General features: G+C 42.2%; 2 protein-coding genes across 4 annotated transcripts; one reads left to right on the forward strand and one right to left on the reverse strand.

Moving 5' to 3' along the window:
• Positions 1-127: 127 nt before the first annotated feature.
• Positions 128-11,997, reverse strand: zfhx2 (zinc finger homeobox 2). 2 transcript variants are annotated; one of them, XM_026361795.1, is made up of 5 exons: positions 11,889-11,997; positions 9,625-9,783; positions 8,478-8,538; positions 3,856-8,069; positions 128-3,270 (listed from the first exon to the last, which is right to left on the reverse strand). In XM_026361795.1, the coding sequence occupies exons 1-5, from the start codon at positions 11,892-11,894 to the stop codon at positions 2,857-2,859; spliced, it is 4,854 nt and encodes a 1,617-aa protein (XP_026217580.1). In that variant the 5' UTR covers positions 11,895-11,997; the 3' UTR covers positions 128-2,856. The 2 variants fall into 2 exon arrangements, with proteins under 2 accessions (XP_026217580.1, XP_026217579.1); XM_026361794.1 differs by lacking the exon at positions 11,889-11,997 and adding an exon at positions 11,324-11,416.
• A 554-nt stretch (positions 11,998-12,551) lies between these two features.
• Positions 12,552-15,347, forward strand: thtpa (thiamine triphosphatase). Of its 2 annotated transcripts, none has more exons than XM_026361796.1 (4): positions 12,552-12,672; positions 14,107-14,176; positions 14,449-14,940; positions 15,098-15,347. In XM_026361796.1, the coding sequence occupies exons 2-4, from the start codon at positions 14,107-14,109 to the stop codon at positions 15,196-15,198; spliced, it is 663 nt and encodes a 220-aa protein (XP_026217581.1). In that variant the 5' UTR covers positions 12,552-12,672; the 3' UTR covers positions 15,199-15,347. The 2 variants fall into 2 exon arrangements, with proteins under 2 accessions (XP_026217581.1, XP_026217582.1); XM_026361797.1 differs by having other exon boundaries at positions 14,452-14,940.
• Positions 15,348-16,365: the final 1,018 nt, after the last annotated feature.

The following is a 16,365-nucleotide window of genomic DNA, read 5'->3' on the forward strand; positions in this document are numbered from 1 at the left end:
GTAAAACCTCGAAATATACAGTGTTTATTTTACGGATTTAAAACATTCAACCAATACATTGAATAAAATATATAGTTTTAAAAGTACTAATAAATGCCCCCAAGGCACTGTAATTAGACAGCTAGGCTTTGTTGTTCAACTGATTTTATTTCTTTTTCTGTATATCAAAGAAAGCATAATGGAGACCAAAACACAAAGGCAGGTACAAGTGAGGAGGAAAAATAAGCTTAATCAAAACTCTAACAATTCATAACAACACTGCCACTATTATTGTTCAATATTCAAAGGAATACCATACTCTTCTGAACAAAGAGGTGGCATTTAAAACCATTATGGATCAATAATAATCAAAAACAGTGATGAGTAGTAGTAATGATAAATCGTATAAGTAGTAGTACAGTTATAACAATAGTGATAATCAAAGTGACAATGAAACGTAAGAGAATAAAAAGCAGATCTCCATAAAAACCTATCTAGTTTGGACAGTGCAACACCGTGTGTATGTGTGTGCGTGCACGTGTGTGAGTGATCCCAGTCTTGAGGTTCAAGCACTCCAGTCCTTGCTTCACACAAGATACAGTTTCCAACAGTAGAGGAAATTATTACTCATGAAAGGACATGGTTACCCCTCTACGCTTCAAAAACCACACCTAGTGACTCTTGACGTTGTGTTAATGGCTGTGTTCGTTTGAAATATCTGTAGCTTGTGCAAAAAAAAAAATTGTGGACTAGTGCCAAGTGTCAAGTCGTGGGATGTCCTTTACAGTTTGCATTTATGAACACCTCTCCTGCTGTCTGTCGACCTCAAGATTGCTTTTTGGTTTTTGAATGACAGAAAGCAAAGGGAGGATTACTTTGGAATATCAGTTATTTTTTTTTATATATTTCTTTACAAAAGTCCATGTTTTAGTTTTGCATTTTGTTAAAACTATCAATAGTAATATTAATGTACAAATTAAATTGAAGGAAAACATCTTTAGTAAGTTAAATGTCCTTCAACGCAGCACCATCTTGTTAGCTCTCACTCGACACATTTGTTTCCCCAATTTGCTTCCTAGATTTTACGTATCCGTTCGTTCCATAAGGATACTGGTAACACCCAACTTTCTCCCTTGTCAACATTTCTAGATATCAGATCTCATTGCACAGCACATACATGATCCAGAATTAGCAACTCTGAAACAATTAACAAAAACAAAAGGGACAAAAACATACTGGAAACAGCCCATCTCAAGCCCTGTTCTCTTAATATTTGTACAGGTTTGGCTTTGACCTAAAGAGAAATATGTTATATCACTTTATCATTGCTTCTATTGTCGTTCATGTAAATATCAAAATGAATTAAATGAGATTTTAAATTTCTTACACACAGTATTCATGGCAAATAAAACAGGAAAAAAATATGAGAAATTGGTGTGAGCCTCCATGCCAGATGTCTGAAATCATATGCAGATTACTTAGGCTTACATTTATGTACCAGGAAGGGTGGGGTGGCTTGGGGTAGGATTAGGATGGTATTGTGGGGCTTTTTCGCTCAAGGCCATCATAAATGTTTTCACCTACCTACAATAGGTGACAACATTTATCTTCCAACAGAATTGAAGAGCTGCATCCCAAAATGAGAAATACACATTTGAATTGGAAGCAAAATCCACAGGATAAAAGAAATCCACTGCTAAAATAACAAAGTTCGTATTTATACTCCTTGGCCAAGAGAATGCTGAGAACTATAAAGTTAAGATTGTCTATGTTCTACATAAGGCGGCAACATTTGGTTATTCCCCTCCCCCCAAAATAATGAATATAAAAGCATTTTGGAACAGAGCTCTTCTCCTGTTGTTTCCAGGTCTAGCACAATATAATGCTCACACCTAAATACATGGTTCAGAGTAGCCAAAAATAATAATAAAAATGTTTATTTCATGTGATTTATATTAAGGCATCCACCATGCATTACTGTATCTTTCCATAGAAAGACACTTGCATGAGAATGCTTTAAAAACATTTCAAACAATCTAAGAGTGTGTCAAAGTGCAGCAATGCCAGGAATCAATCTTCCTCAGCCTCTTTATGCCCTGTCTATTTGGATTGTCTGGAAAAAATATGAACATGTAAATGAGGGAGGGGGAGGTGGGGGCAGTCAGACAGCCCTATTATCTCTAAAGTACCTCTGTTATATCCCAAATGAGTAGATAACACTCTTCAGATCACACTCTTACAGCAAATAAAACAACCTTTCCCAATGGTTTAGTCCAGTCGTATTGTATCCAAGAAATCTTTGCAGTAAAAGTGAAAGGAGGCGTAAGAAAAACAATTCCACAGGAGCAAACAGGGAGTTATTAATATGAGTATTTCTTGTTATTATCCCAAAAAGTGTTGTTTTGCCTTGGCGTCACCGTCAAATGGCAACTTCCAATGAGGAAACACTTTTGCATCAGTCTTCAGGGTTAGGACAGTTCAAGCATGGCAAGTCGAGCGCCTTTACAAATTATAGGAAGGTCAATGAAGTTGTGTTGAAGGTGTTACATAGCCACAGGATTAGGACCAGAAATTTTGGATAAAATGTGTGAGGATCAAGGGAGGCCTGGGATGTGTGTTATCACTTATCAGACAGCAACTGACCAAGTGAGAAGCAGCTTGGAAGTTAAGTATCTTGCTGTATTGGATTTCCAGGTGAACGGATTTCGAGTCAGTGAAAGTTGGGCAAAGGATAGCGGGGTGCAGGGAGGGGAGGGGAGCCAACTTCAAAAACTAATATTAGCTTTTGAGGATTAGTGCTCAAATTTGTTTATTAAAATCTGAGGAGCCCAAACGGGTCCAAGAATAGTCAGTATGCAGACCAACCCTGATCTGAGCTTAACTGTTGCTGGTGGCGGATGGTGGAGGCGACTCAATGACCATCTCCACTCCAGAACCAGCAGTGGAAGTGGTTACTGGAGCAGAATGAGACCCCGGTCCATCATTACCGGTGCCGTTCTTGTTAATAAGCGTTGTCGGCTGGCCAAAGTTAGTGGTTCTCAGGGTTGCCAGATGATGTGGGGAGAATACATGGGCCCTTGCTGCCGCTCGGGACTCAAAGGAGACGTTGCAGGCATCACAGCGACCCGTCAGTGTCTCCTTTGCTAGGGGCTGGCCAGCCACCGTGGAAGCTGGAGGTTCAGTAACTGTCAGCTGGACAGGTTTGGGCAGAATGGGACGATTGGCTTTGAGAGCACTGTACTGCAGGTAGGTTGCTGAGCTCATGTCCACCTTCCCACCTGACAGGGGAGACTGAGAATGGGAAAGGGGAAGAGCAGGAGGGACCAGAGAGACAAAGATTATTACTGTATCTGTCTGGATTGTCGTACAGCTTTGACTCAATCAGCAAATATTTCACAACCTTCCCATATTTTCACCATAAAATATTTACAATTTAGCAGATCTACTTTTGATAGTTAATAACAGTATAGTATAATGGTATGATGCTCATGCTTTATGGTTTTATAATTGTTTCTATGGTCAGCATAATGAGTTGTCAACCTAAAATCGGACTTGTAAAATGTTACTTTTCTGAATAATCCCTACATACCACAGTTGCATATTTGCCATACCAAATATGGTTAAAAGTGAATGTCAGTAGTATATTCAGGACTTCAGACAAAATAAAAGCTTAAAGTAAATTAAGTCTGGCCAGTAAGGCTGAAATCATTAAAACAAAATTAATTAAGTTTACCTCTATATAAATGTAATATAACAAAATGAGTGCATAAAGTGAACTTGCCAAACCATGAGAGAAAGATATTAAGGCAGCTCTGACTTTCTTGTACACTCTAGTGTTATTTACATATTAAAATGAAGACATCTAAGGCCATTTACCATTTTTTCTTGCTGCAACCTCCAGCGCTTCTCCTTGGCTCTGGTGTTTTGGAACCAGATCTGCACCACCTTTAGCGGCAGGTTAAGCTCAGTGCCGATTGCCTCACACTCCATGGCATTAGGGTGGGCACAGGTTTCGTAACAGGACTGCAGGATGGACAGCTGCAGGCAGGACAAGTGTGTGCGTGGCCTACGGCTAGAGGAGTGGGGCAGAAAGCTGCTTTCTGTGGGGCTTGACTTAGCTGCAACCGGGGTGGAGGGGCTAGCCACTTTGGCAGAGTTGGGGGTATTTGGGCTAACTGGTGCAATGCTGGGGGTCGGAGGAGGGTGGATGGTACGGGGAGGCGTGTGTGTAGGGAGGGCCAGCTGTTCTCTTGACAGAGTGTTGATCTTAATGGGAACTTTGGGGGTCCAGTAGTTTAGCCCATTTTGTTTTTGTGGCACCACTCCAGCAGGCCGGTTGTTGATGGGAGTTGTGGGCAACTTGGGCACCATGCGGTTTGTCGTCCCTGGTCCAGGGACAATCTCATTTTCATTGTCTCTTTCTTCGTCAGTCTTTTCTTCTTCACTCTCCTCTTCAATTTTTCGTTTTTGAGCTGGTCGTGGGGCAATGGGGACTGGATCCTTGGGTGGTGCTAAAAGGACAGGGGCATTGACTTTGGGTGCAACTTTGACCATAGTGATGTTGCTGGTGGTTTCAAGCTTGGTCTTTGGCATTGCAGAGGCACTGCTGCTCACAGGTGAGACTACAGTAGAGGAAACCACCTCCTTGGGCTTGATGGGAACTGGCGTTACTTTTTTCAACAAGACTGGCTTCCCCAGCTCCTTCACTGGCTCCCTCTCTGACTTCACGAGAGTGCGAACAATTGGAGTCGCTGTAATGCACCCAGTATTGTTTGGAGCAGGCTTGTTGGAGAATATGGGTTTGGAAAGAGGCCAGGTAAATTTGATTAGAGGTTTGCCAACTGCTGCCAGGGTCCCATCGCTGATGAACCTGACCTCACCCTTTCGTTCCCTAGCCCTCATGTTCTGGAACCAAATCTGAACAACCTTCTTTGGAAGGTGAACCCACTCTGAAATCTGTTCAAACTCGTGTTTCCCGGGATTTGGGTCTTTGAAATAGCAGCCATACAGAATGTCAAGTTGTTCAGCTTGAATGATGGTTCTTGAACGTCGCATATCCCGATACCGTTTTCCTTTGGACTTCCTCTGCTGCTGCTCTTGCTCTCTCTCCTTTTCTTTCTCTCTCTCATGTTCTTGTTCCCTTTCTAATAATGTAGCATTCATTTTCTCTGCTGCCCTCATGTAAATACTAGACTTTCCCATGCTATTACAATTGATCAGACTCATATTGTTGTTGGAAGAAGGCATAGCTGTTACAGGTTCAGACTTGACTTGTACGACCACCAGACCTTTGGATGTGGGCCTCAAGCCGAGTCCATCAAGCAACTGTCCCTTCTGTGCTGCTATTTTATCAGCTAGTGATGAGGAAGAAGCACATTTTGAATTGTTTTTCCCCATGCTCAGATCCAGAGCAGACTCACAGTCGCCACCGTTAGACATGTAGTGAGATGTTTGGTTGTGTGAGGAGAGAGACTGTGAAAGAAGAGAACCAGAGAAACGTGTGATGGTTGGTGGATTAGGGAAGACAGGGACTTTACTCCCATCTCCAAGTGCTGAAGGAGTAACAGAAAGGATATAGGGGCTAAGGAACCGAGCAGAAAAGGGAGTGAGTGATAAGGGAAGTGAATGCAGAGCACTGGTTGGAATCTCAGGGTGGTCCATTAAATGAGACTGCGAGCTTGGAGGATCCCCCTGTGCTTCCAACTCTAGATCCACATCTGAATCCTGTCTCTCCTTCTTCACCTCTACCTCATCACGCTCAAACTCCCCCTTTCGTTTTTTCCTTTTGGACCTCTGACCCCCTCCACCCTCCTCATCATCATCCTCATCTTCTGCATCTGAAAGAAACACAGTTGTGGAGCGCAGAACCTTTCCTCCCACTGATCCTTTGTCACTATGGATATCTCGCTGTGCCTCATTTTTAGCAGGGCTCTCGGGTCCTCCCCTTAAAGACTCACTCTGACTTTCTTCATCAGACATAATGACAGATGTGTAAACCTCATTTTCGGAATCAGAAGTGAGACAGGAATCTCCCTGACCTTCTCTTCCCAAATCTCTCTGTCTGCGTTTCCCTCTTGTACTAGACAAATCTATTGCCTGACTTCCTGAAGCTTCAGCATCATCTTCACCTTCAGCTATAATCAATGAGCTTTCCTCATCATCATAGTCATTGTCAGAACTTTGGGCATGCCCTGTAAAGCCTGCCAAGCCTTTGAGATTTTCTAACTCTGTTGCTCTCTGCCTCTGTTTAGCATGTCGGGCCTGGCCCAGCCACCTTCGTACCTCTTCCTCAGATAGCCCCACCTCTCTACCCAGTGCTTCACAGTCCTCATGGGGAGGGCTTGCAGCATCAGCCTCACTACGGGACTCAAAGAATGCCCAGAGAACCTCTGACTGGAACTCTGACAGCACTGGAAGGTCTGGATGAATGAATCCCACTGTATTACAGAGGGACTGTGTTTGGTTGCAAGTTAAGGCATGTGCACTTGGGCTGGATTTCGGGGTGCCAAGACAGCCACAGGGGCTAGTGTCCATCTGTGATTTCTGAGGGGTAGAATCAGGGCTAAGTGTAAGGTTTAAATTTACAGGACTGAGGCTTGAGTTGCTGGGCACAGATGCAGAAGGCGAGACATTATTGCGGAGGCTCTTCTCTGTGCCCGCTGGGGAAAGATTCAGGCTAGCTGCTTTATCACCTTCCAGGTCCAACTGATCAGTCGAGCTGTCTCCATCTGTTGTGCTATCTCTGTGTGCCTTCCCATTGTCTTCATTATTCTCAACCTTCACTTTGCCTTCTATATTAGGACACTGTGAAAATTCTTTACTGTCCTCTTCTGTAGGTTTCTCAGTTTTAATGTTCTCTGTAGCCCAGTTATCCCTGTCCTTGATCTGAGCAGAAACCCTCTCTTCAGTCGTTTCCTCACGGTCCTCTTTCTCTTGTTCTCTCTCACACTTTATAGTCTGTTTTTGCTCTTCCGAGGAGTGCTGTATGTTTGCTGGAACTCCTGCAGAGGGCCACTGGCTCTGTAAGCTGCTAAGTCTTTGGGTTAGGACGGCTTGCTGGGCTGTACTGAGGCCAACGAATGGCACACACTGGGTGAGGAGTTGGCCTTGCTGGTTCTCTTGCTGCTGGGTTTGGGCTTGTAGCCCGTTCAATATCAAGGGCATGACCATTTGAGGCTGAGGCACGAGCTGAGGCGTGGTGGCACCAGTAGCAGCACCAGTCGCAAAGAGGGAGGGGAGGAGGGAGTGCGAGAGGGTGTTGGGACTCGATGTTAGGAGGGTGAGGAAAGCTGAGACTGCCTGAGCTGAGGCCACAGGGGATGTGAGCAGAGAAGGAGCCACCTGTGAAGTTTGAATCTGCTCTCCATCTTTTGCAGTGGTCACCATCACAGTCCCTGCAGCAGCACAGTTGGTGGTAGTCACTAACTGACTGGTTCCACTCGCAGATGTGCTCACTACAGCATTTGGAGCATTGGTAGTACTGCCTCCTAAGCCAGCAGTGGCCACTGCACTGTTTGCAGCATGTGCAACAATTCCAGCATTTCTGCTGCGGGTCTGGTGCAAGACAGATTTCATATGGCTCTCCAGGGTGATGGCATGATTGTAAGAGACTCGACATATAGCACACTGGTAGGGTTTGTTTGTTATATATGGCCGAGATAGGACAGGAACTGAGGAAGGCTGGGGATCACTTACTCCACCTTGTTTTGCAGAGCCTGTTGTCATCCTCTGAATGTGGGATGCAGAGTTGTAATGAACACTCAAGGCAGTTCTGCTGGGAAAGGTTTCCAGACAGGCATTGCATTTGAATGACTGTGTGTTATTTTCAGCTGGCACACTGTTGTTACCAACTGACTTTTCACTGGCGTCTGGGATTTCTGTGTTTTCAGTTGCATTTTGCTGTTTGGTTCCTGTGACTTGCTTTCCTGCCTCTTCTGGCTCAGGCTCAGTTTCACCTCCCTCCTGTTCATTTATTCTCTCTTCCTCCATCTCTTTGTCTACAAGCGTCTGGATAGAGTCTGAAGTCTCAATAGATTGACATGGATCTAAACTGATGTCTTCAGTGTGCTTGAGTTGTGGAGATTCAGCATCTGATAAAAATAATAAGGAGTAGAATTGTTAACTTGTAGTAAAGAAGATACGAACAAATAGTCGTACACATTGGCATACTGAATGTGATTTCTAATAGTTCCCATACCAACACTCCCCCCCCCCTACCCCTCACCCAACACACTTCAAGTATAATTTCCACTCCAAGAGGATTTATTTGATTCTTCCTCAAAACCTGCCTGGGAGGTTTATTTTTGCTTTTTAAGTTTTAAAATGTACATAACACCATTGTAGTGACGCACATTATTGTTACAAGTTCAATGAAGTTTGCAAGCTAAAACAAGTCACTATTTATATTGTTTTAACATAAAAAGCAAGTGGAATTATACTCTTAAACTTCATGATTCTCTTTCATGCTTTAAATAAAAATGATTTTTTTCTACCCTCACCTGATGACTTTTGAGCACCTTTGTTGTCTTCCCCTTTATTGGCACCCTGTTTTAGAACAGCCTGTTAAAAGAAAATGAAAAGAGAGAGTCAGAAGAGTCATTACCAAGTTAGTTTTGAGCAGCACAGCATTTGGGGCGTGACTCATTGATGTGTGGTTATATTACACATGGCAAGCCTGACTAGCCTTTAATTTTCAAAATACCCTAAAGGCATAAACTAAGTCGTCAACTCATTCACCAGTAACATTCCATCTATTTCTTACACTCCATACTAAACTATAATTGACCCATTAGAAACCAAATATTTTGTAAAAAAAAAAAAAAATTAAGTAAAATACCTTTGTTAGACTTATGTACTTGGTGATTAACAGTCTTATCAAACTTACATTTTGCTTTGCTGAGGTTCTTTGAATCAAAATTTACATAAGAAATATATTAGATCACTTATTTCAACACTTACAGAAAACAAACGCACACAAAATTTCAAATTGCACCACCTATAGTATTAACTAGCAATAACACATGGCAATGTAGAACAGTTAACATTTTTAACTCAACTTCCCAGTGAGTACATGAACCTGTCTGGCTTGTGTTTCTTTTGTGCATTTTTTGTGCAAGTAACCAGACCGAGTATCCATATAATGGAACCTTTATCATGTAAAAACTAATATATAGCACTGCGATCTGAAACAAAATAATATCCATTGGCCCAGCAGCAATACTTGAAGCACATACATTTCTGAGAGAAGTTTACTTGTGACCATTATTCTTTGTAAATGCAGTTTTTCCGTATCCGATAAAACGTCACCATGAGTTTCAATACTTCTCGCTTTAACGCTTCATATAGTTTTGCTGAAGCCCTGCAGCTCAATTGTCTGTCACAAAAGCCTTACAAAACAAATGCAAATGTGTATTTACTTATTAGTGCGAGCATTGTAAGTGATTTAATATTTTATCCAACCACTCTACATCTGTCAGCAAAAAGGAAATTCAATATACATTATGCACATAATTGATGCATTACCCAATGTAGTCACATGTTACACTTTAGGGTGTACACCCAGCGTGCAGGGAAACAAATGTAAACTGAGACACAGGATTATTACACTTTGAATATATTATGGCCAAATTGCCTGGTCATACTTACAATATCCAGCAGTCTTTCAACACAAGATGGAAGTACACTGTGTTGCTCAGTGAGATGTAAAGACAGGGAGGATCTGTCAGATTGCCCTTGTTGGCACAGGGGGCACAGCCAATCTGCCAACCCATTGTTTTCACTGCTCACAGTCTCTCCAGACTCCTCCTGGTAAATAAAAGTGCATGTTAGAGAATCCTGCTACTATTATTTATCACAAATAAATTTTGTAAAATTGCATAAATTGTTCCTCAGACAAATGAAATAAAGGAAAGAATGTGACCAAGCTCAAGATGAAGTTTATGTTTACTACACTGGTTACACACCTTAACTAAGAGACAGACACTTATCATGGTTATCATACCCTTCAATAAACAAGTCATGTTATTTTGAACAGTAAAGTAAATCCTAGATGAGTATCTCCAACAGGTCCCTGAAGTTTCATTTGTGAATTCTTTTCAACATTAACCATGCTTTGTAGGGAGGTTCCCTGTATTTTCTCTGCAATGAGCATATCCAATTACACAATAACGCAATTGTTTAAATGACACCTTTGTGAAGTAAAGGGGTACCCATCTAAGGCTTTCAAGCAGGTTTTACCTTGCACTGCTGTAAACTCCAAGTGGCATCTAGATAAAAGGTCCATTATTTCAGACCTCTTTGTATTCAATCTGACTTTCAACACAGAGCTCTGATTTCACATGTGCACATAACATGTATAAAATGCAGAATATATCGGAGCAAGACACCACAAATAACATCACAGCATCTGATGCCTCACAATCTTTAGTATTTATATTCTATCTGATGCCACTAATTTACACCTTAGTTTTGACCAGTGCAGGGAACATGTGTGCAACGTATTAAATATGATCTGGGATCATCTTTAGCGTCACACATCTGATCACATAACCGTCCCTCCCTGCAGTTTTAAGGATGTCAAAATAGACTAGCCTGACTTCTGCTACAAAGCTTTGATGCATTTTCTGCAAGCATTCATAATCTAAAATGCAGCCAACACAACAACTCATGCCCATAAGGAGAAATACCAACACAGCTACAGTCCTCACTTCCTCCTCATGCCAATTAGCAAGCTAGCAGGCTTATTTGACCAGATAATATTTCTACAAGAATGTATCTGCACAAATTACTATGTTTAAACGCTCCCCATCTCGACTTTCATATTTCAATGCCAAGCTATAACCAGACTGACGTATCATTGCTCATAGTTGGCTAATTAATGGGCACAGTAATTAGCTATGCCGATCAGAGAACCAATTAGCTAGCAAGCTAGGCTGAGAAGCCCCCTGTAAACGTCGCATTACAGTAGTGTTTCGGGAAAAGCTGGTTAGCTTGTTAGTTTACTGAAAATAATCTTGCAGTGATGGTCACACGCTTCCCTTAAACTGCCAGAGACAAGGCAGGCATCAACATAAGACTGGTGGTGGCTCGCAGTAAAAGCTGGACTGTCATTATATTCAAAAACAAGAAGGAGTTGAGCTATTAACAGTCGTGTCACTTTGCTAGCTAGCCTGTTAGCACACACACATAATTAACGCTCCTCAAACTGCCTCCACTCACAGCACAAACTCTGCCTGCTCCAGGTGGGAACTGCAGCTTCAACACACCGACCGACTTCACCCGGGATTAAAAAAAAAAGACATTGACTCGGCTTTATATCAACCTCGGCCTGGAGTTGTTTCCTTACCCCGCTGATTGTGGGCTGCCAATCGGGCATGTAGTGTTGCACCACCCGCCGCCTGCTGCTCAACAGCGCAAATTGAGGCCTAGCCGGACTAAAGCCATTTAATTAATGAACGTGGCTCCGTTTACAGATGTGTTAGAAAACACTCGCACCCCCTCCTCCTCGCCGCCCAGCAGACCAGCTTTTGACGCGTCCTAGCGCTCAAATCCATACCTTAAACACTTACGGTGCAACACATGGCCATTTAAACTATCATTTTAACCGCTTCAAGCCGTAATTGGCGAAAGAATTAAAGGCTAAAAAGCTAGTTGAAGCAGAGTACGTGCGCCGCGATCGGCTCGACGATGGGGGTGGTGTAGGGAGAGCAGGCGAAAGAGAGACGAGAGACAGAAAAAGTTTGGGATTTAATGTTGGATTTCTATAAAGGATCGGATTAGTATGAGGCACAATCCGTCGTTTGCTCGATCCTTTATCAGTCGCAGGCCACTCTCGCCGCTCATATCAGCACAATTAACCGATCGCAATGACGTTTAATTAAGTTGAGAGCAATTAGCTAATGCGTTTTTACCTGCATGGTCTCCGCTCCAGCACGCACACACGCACACGCTTCCTCTGTGGCTCCTCAGAAGTGAAAAGTTTTCTTTCCTGCCCTCCCTCTCTCTCTCTCTCTCTCTCTCTCTCTCTCTCCTGTTCTCCCCCTCCCTCCCTTCAGTCGCCCTATCCCTCTCTCCTTCCCCTCTCCCCTGTAGTAAACAGACCACAGCTCCCCCCGAGGCTGACTGCTGACATTCAGACGGACACACGGATAGAAAGCTTGCATAACCTGATTATTAATCAGTGTTCAAACACCGATCACTTATTGACCCGCATAGAACGATACGACATGAAAAATGCTTTACACATACATTTCCCAAAAGGCACGACGGTGCCTAGATTACCATGAATCTCCTCATCCTCGTGTTCACATTAGATGAGAATTTAAAAATGAGCCCTTATTCTGCCAACTTGGACTGTCACCGAGTGACGAGATAATTAAGGCTGGGAAATAAAGATATGGCGGCAATGGCAGTATCCAGCACCGCCCGCAAGAATTCTGACATGTTTTCAATCCGACGATAGGTGTGGTGAGTATGTGGAATAAATATTTATGAAGCAGAGCGGATTAAAACTGCACCATCTGTATGCCCCTGCGTTACTGGGACAGGAAGTGATGTTCCCCAACACCCTGTTAGGTGTCTCTAATTGCGCCTGTGCAAAATAAACTTTGCCGACGCGTAGGTGCTGCTCGAGTCGATCTGCCGCTCAGGTTATGATGCCGAATCATTCCGAATGAAGGACCAGTTCCTTTGAAGGTGTGTAAAAGCGCAGTTCGCGATGCCCTCTGTGTTTTTTAAACACTCCGTGGTTCAGTTTGTTGATTTTGACTTGTAGTTCATGCATGACCCTGCAGCAGCAGCATCGTGGTCTGAATGAGTCGAGTGGTTACTGACACAGGACAAGAGCTCCAGCTGTATCACTGTATTACTACTGTATTACTACTGTATTACTGTATTACTACTGTATTACTACTGTATTACTACTGTATTACTACTGTATTACTACTTTTTAAATGTCACAGCTGAACACGCAAAAACAGTGTCCAACAAAAAGCGCTCGGAAGTCAAATGCCATGAAACAGAATAAGCTAAATCAGTCACAACCTGAGCATGGGAAACACAATAATGGCAGAACTTAATTGATAGAACTGAGGACTTCTCTTTTCTCATTAGTGTAAAAATACTGACTTCAAGTTAAACCAGAGAAGAAAAGAATGAGGTTAAACTGTTGCTGTATAATTAGGATAACTGTATTACTGAGTAATTGAATCATTTCTTACTGATATGTTGGTGATATAAGTTCCACCCACTGAAACTATAGTAGTAAAAATACAATATCATCATCTAAACCTTTGACTTAATGCAGACCAGAAGAAATGAGACTGCAAATAAGTATAATTATTATAAATATAATGTACCCGGCCATCTATGTGATGTATAAGAAGACATTTACATTTAGCAGTTGCTTTTATCCAAAGCAACTTACAAGGTACAAGGTAGGCCAAGTGTATGGAGGTCTTGCCTAAGGACTGGGATTTGAACCTTGGTCTCCTGCAGAGAAAGCAGCAGTCTTGCCAGTACACTATCCAGCTGCTGAATGAGTCTGTCCAGCTCTGAGGCTCACATGCCCATTGTAGGTGCCTTCAGCAGTGGACAGGGTCAGCATGGGCACTTTGACCAATCTGCATCTATGCAGCCCCATATGCAGCAAACTGGGATGCACACCCATCACAGTTTGATTAATGGGTTGACACCCATTAATCAAAAGCAGTTCTAACATTTTTAGCAATATGTGCCACAGTAGCTCTTTTGTGGGATTTGACAAGACTGACTACCCTTCTGTCCCCACATAATCATCTGTGAGCCCTGAGCTCTCTCCTACCACTTTTTGGCAGGTACTGACCACTGCATACCAGTGCCACCACATTGGACCTGCCAATTTGCAGATGCTCTGACCAAGTCATCTAGTGGGCACCATTTGGCCGTTCTCAAACATCAAATTCAAGAACAAGACAATGTTCACTACAGAGGAAACAGCTGGGGCTGTTATAAAAATGACATATTCATACAGTATATCTAACTGAGACCTGCCTATTAGGTTACTTACTGTCAGGATGAGGAGTCATGCGGCAGGTTAAAGTATATTTAGATTGTAATCTCACAGTACTATTGATGCAACTGTCATTTCAGATGAGTGTAGAAGTGGAGAGAAAGTTTCTATTCAGTGCTGACACTCTGATAAAGCTCGAGGAGATTGGAGGTATGTGTTTAATTTGTCTACCCCACATTTAGACATCGGTAAATTTAGAGTTGAGACATTTAGCTCATACGTATCAACTTAAAAATGGTCACTGAAAGCAGTTAATGACACTAATTGCTGTGGTGGTTCTCTAGCTGCAGTGACATTGGCCATCTGTCTGTAGTTAAATATGTAGCTTAATTATCTCTATCAGCCTTGTTCGTATTTTTTATTTATTTATCTATCCTTGTTTTAATTCTGCTCACGCTCTTCCTCCCACTTCTTCCAATCAGCAGTGTGTGTTGGGCAGCGTCAGTTTCACGACCAGTATTTTGACACCTCACAGTTTGACCTGACTTTGAGAGACATGTGGCTGCGCAGACGCAAAGGATGCTGGGAGCTCAAGTGTCCAATGGTACGCCTTGGTGTGGACGAAGAGACGAGCAGAGAGCAATGTAAAGCAGCATCAGCACTGTGCACTCGCTACAAGGAGATAACCGAGCTCCCCGACATTCAGCTGAGGGTAAAAGAGGCCATCAGAGCCAGAGACACAGAGGCGAGCCCCTCGCTCCAGGAGGAGTCTTGGCTAAGTGAAATGAATCTGGTGTGTTTTGCAGAGTTTACAACGGTGCGGCGCTCATTCAGTTTAGCAGAGGAAGGGGTGCAGATAGATCTGGACCAAGCTGACTTTGGCTACCACGTGGGAGAAGTAGAGGTGGTCGTACCCGAGGGAGGAGACGTGCAGACTGCGCTAGAGAAGATTGAACGAGCAGCTCAAAAGCTTGGTGAGCTCAGACCTGTCCAGGTCCAGGTCCAGGCTCAACATCATCACCAACTAACACATTCAATATGAGTATATGACATATATTATTAACTTGGTAGATTATTCATTAGGGCTTCCTTTGACCTGCTTTGCTCTACTCTCTATTTTCTTCTTCACAGGTCTTACTGGAGATCAGCGAGTTGAAGGAAAAATGAACGTTTACCTTAAAAGGCATCGACCTGAGCACTACGCAAAACTACTAAGTGAGCACATTTTGTAAGAGAAAGTCAGAAATTAGTGAAATACTTTTCCACAGTCATATTTGTAAACTGAAATAAAGTAATTGTAAGCAATTGTCTTAAACTGATCCTAAAACCCTGTTCCTGTTGTGTTTCCTGTATTTTAACAAGTTTAATTGCACAAAGCATAAAATAATAATAATAATAACCTGTTATTCAAATATAGAATAATTAATAATTATTATCCAAAGTTTGTTAGTTGTCACTTGTTGCTACTGTTCTGCTCCTTTAATAAAAGAAGAAGTGTAGCATCCTGCTTCTCCAACCTACTCCTTTGTCTAGTTAGTTATTAAAGGTGCAGCATTAGTTCAGCTGGAAGTCACAAGAGCTTTCATTTTTTAATATAAAAGTTCATTAATATCAGTTCTCTATATTTTATTAAAACCACAAATATGAGCAAAAAAGGCTTTTTCTAGACAAAATGAGAACCCTTATTATCAAGTATAATGTGACAGAACAAGCTGTAGCCTAAGAAAATGGACATCCTCTCATGTCACTAAACCTAACTGATGTTGCTCTATCAGAGTGCCCTACATAGTCACATTGTGTATGTTCTTATGGCTACTTAACAGGAGCAAAATGAAATGTCACTGTCGGCCCTAAAATGCAGAAGCGCAGAACTCAATTATTACATTGTTTTGTTAAATCAATGCAGTTATCACAACCAATGATCTCAATATGAGGAAATAATCTTGTTATGGTAACAAAAATGTGAGACCACATTGTAAATGTGGAAACAATCAGTAACTCTGAGGCTATACTACCACAAAAAGCTCTGACTTGCAAAACGAAGAAGAGATATTAAAGATTCTTCTCTATTTCAAGGTAGAAATCAAACTCAACCAAATGTGGCCAATGGTAGTACTTTGTACAAAAGCTCAAATCTCCTTCAGTTTTATCCACTGAAGCAGACGTTTACATGACACTCATCACTCATCACAAACTTGTAAGTAAGTCAACCTGCAGCCATTGTTCATCTGTTCTAAATCTGACCGTGCTTCAAGACTCCTTTACTTACTAAGCAGCATTGTAACAGGGGGTGACATTGCATCAAAAGAGACAGTATCATGAGTCGAATAGTTTTTCTAAGCAAAAAGAACCATGGATGTGTGTATGGTATTCAAAATGCAGATGCTCGCCAAGCCAAC

This window comes from Anabas testudineus, chromosome 2 (genome assembly GCF_900324465.2).
Source record: "Anabas testudineus chromosome 2, fAnaTes1.2, whole genome shotgun sequence".
Classification (NCBI taxonomy): Eukaryota; Metazoa; Chordata; class Actinopteri; order Anabantiformes; family Anabantidae; genus Anabas; species Anabas testudineus.

Excerpts from the sequence above, each read along its gene's own strand:
- zfhx2 (XM_026361794.1), bottom strand. The coding sequence starts at position 11,353 with ATGCCCGATTGGCAGCCCACAATCAGCGGG. Across the intron at positions 9,784-11,323 it reads GGCAGCCCACAATCAGCGGG|GAGGAGTCTGGAGAGACTGT; the intron begins GTAAGGAAACAA and ends TTTATTTACCAG. Across the intron at positions 8,539-9,624 it reads TTGAAAGACTGCTGGATATT|GCTGTTCTAAAACAGGGTGC; the intron begins GTAAGTATGACC and ends TTCTTTTAACAG.
- thtpa (XM_026361796.1), top strand. The coding sequence starts at position 14,107 with ATGAGTGTAGAAGTGGAGAGAAAGTTTCTATTCAGTGCTGACACTCTG. Across the intron at positions 14,177-14,448 it reads AAAGCTCGAGGAGATTGGAG|CAGTGTGTGTTGGGCAGCGT; the intron begins GTATGTGTTTAA and ends TCTTCCAATCAG. Across the intron at positions 14,941-15,097 it reads ACGAGCAGCTCAAAAGCTTG|GTCTTACTGGAGATCAGCGA; the intron begins GTGAGCTCAGAC and ends TCTTCTTCACAG.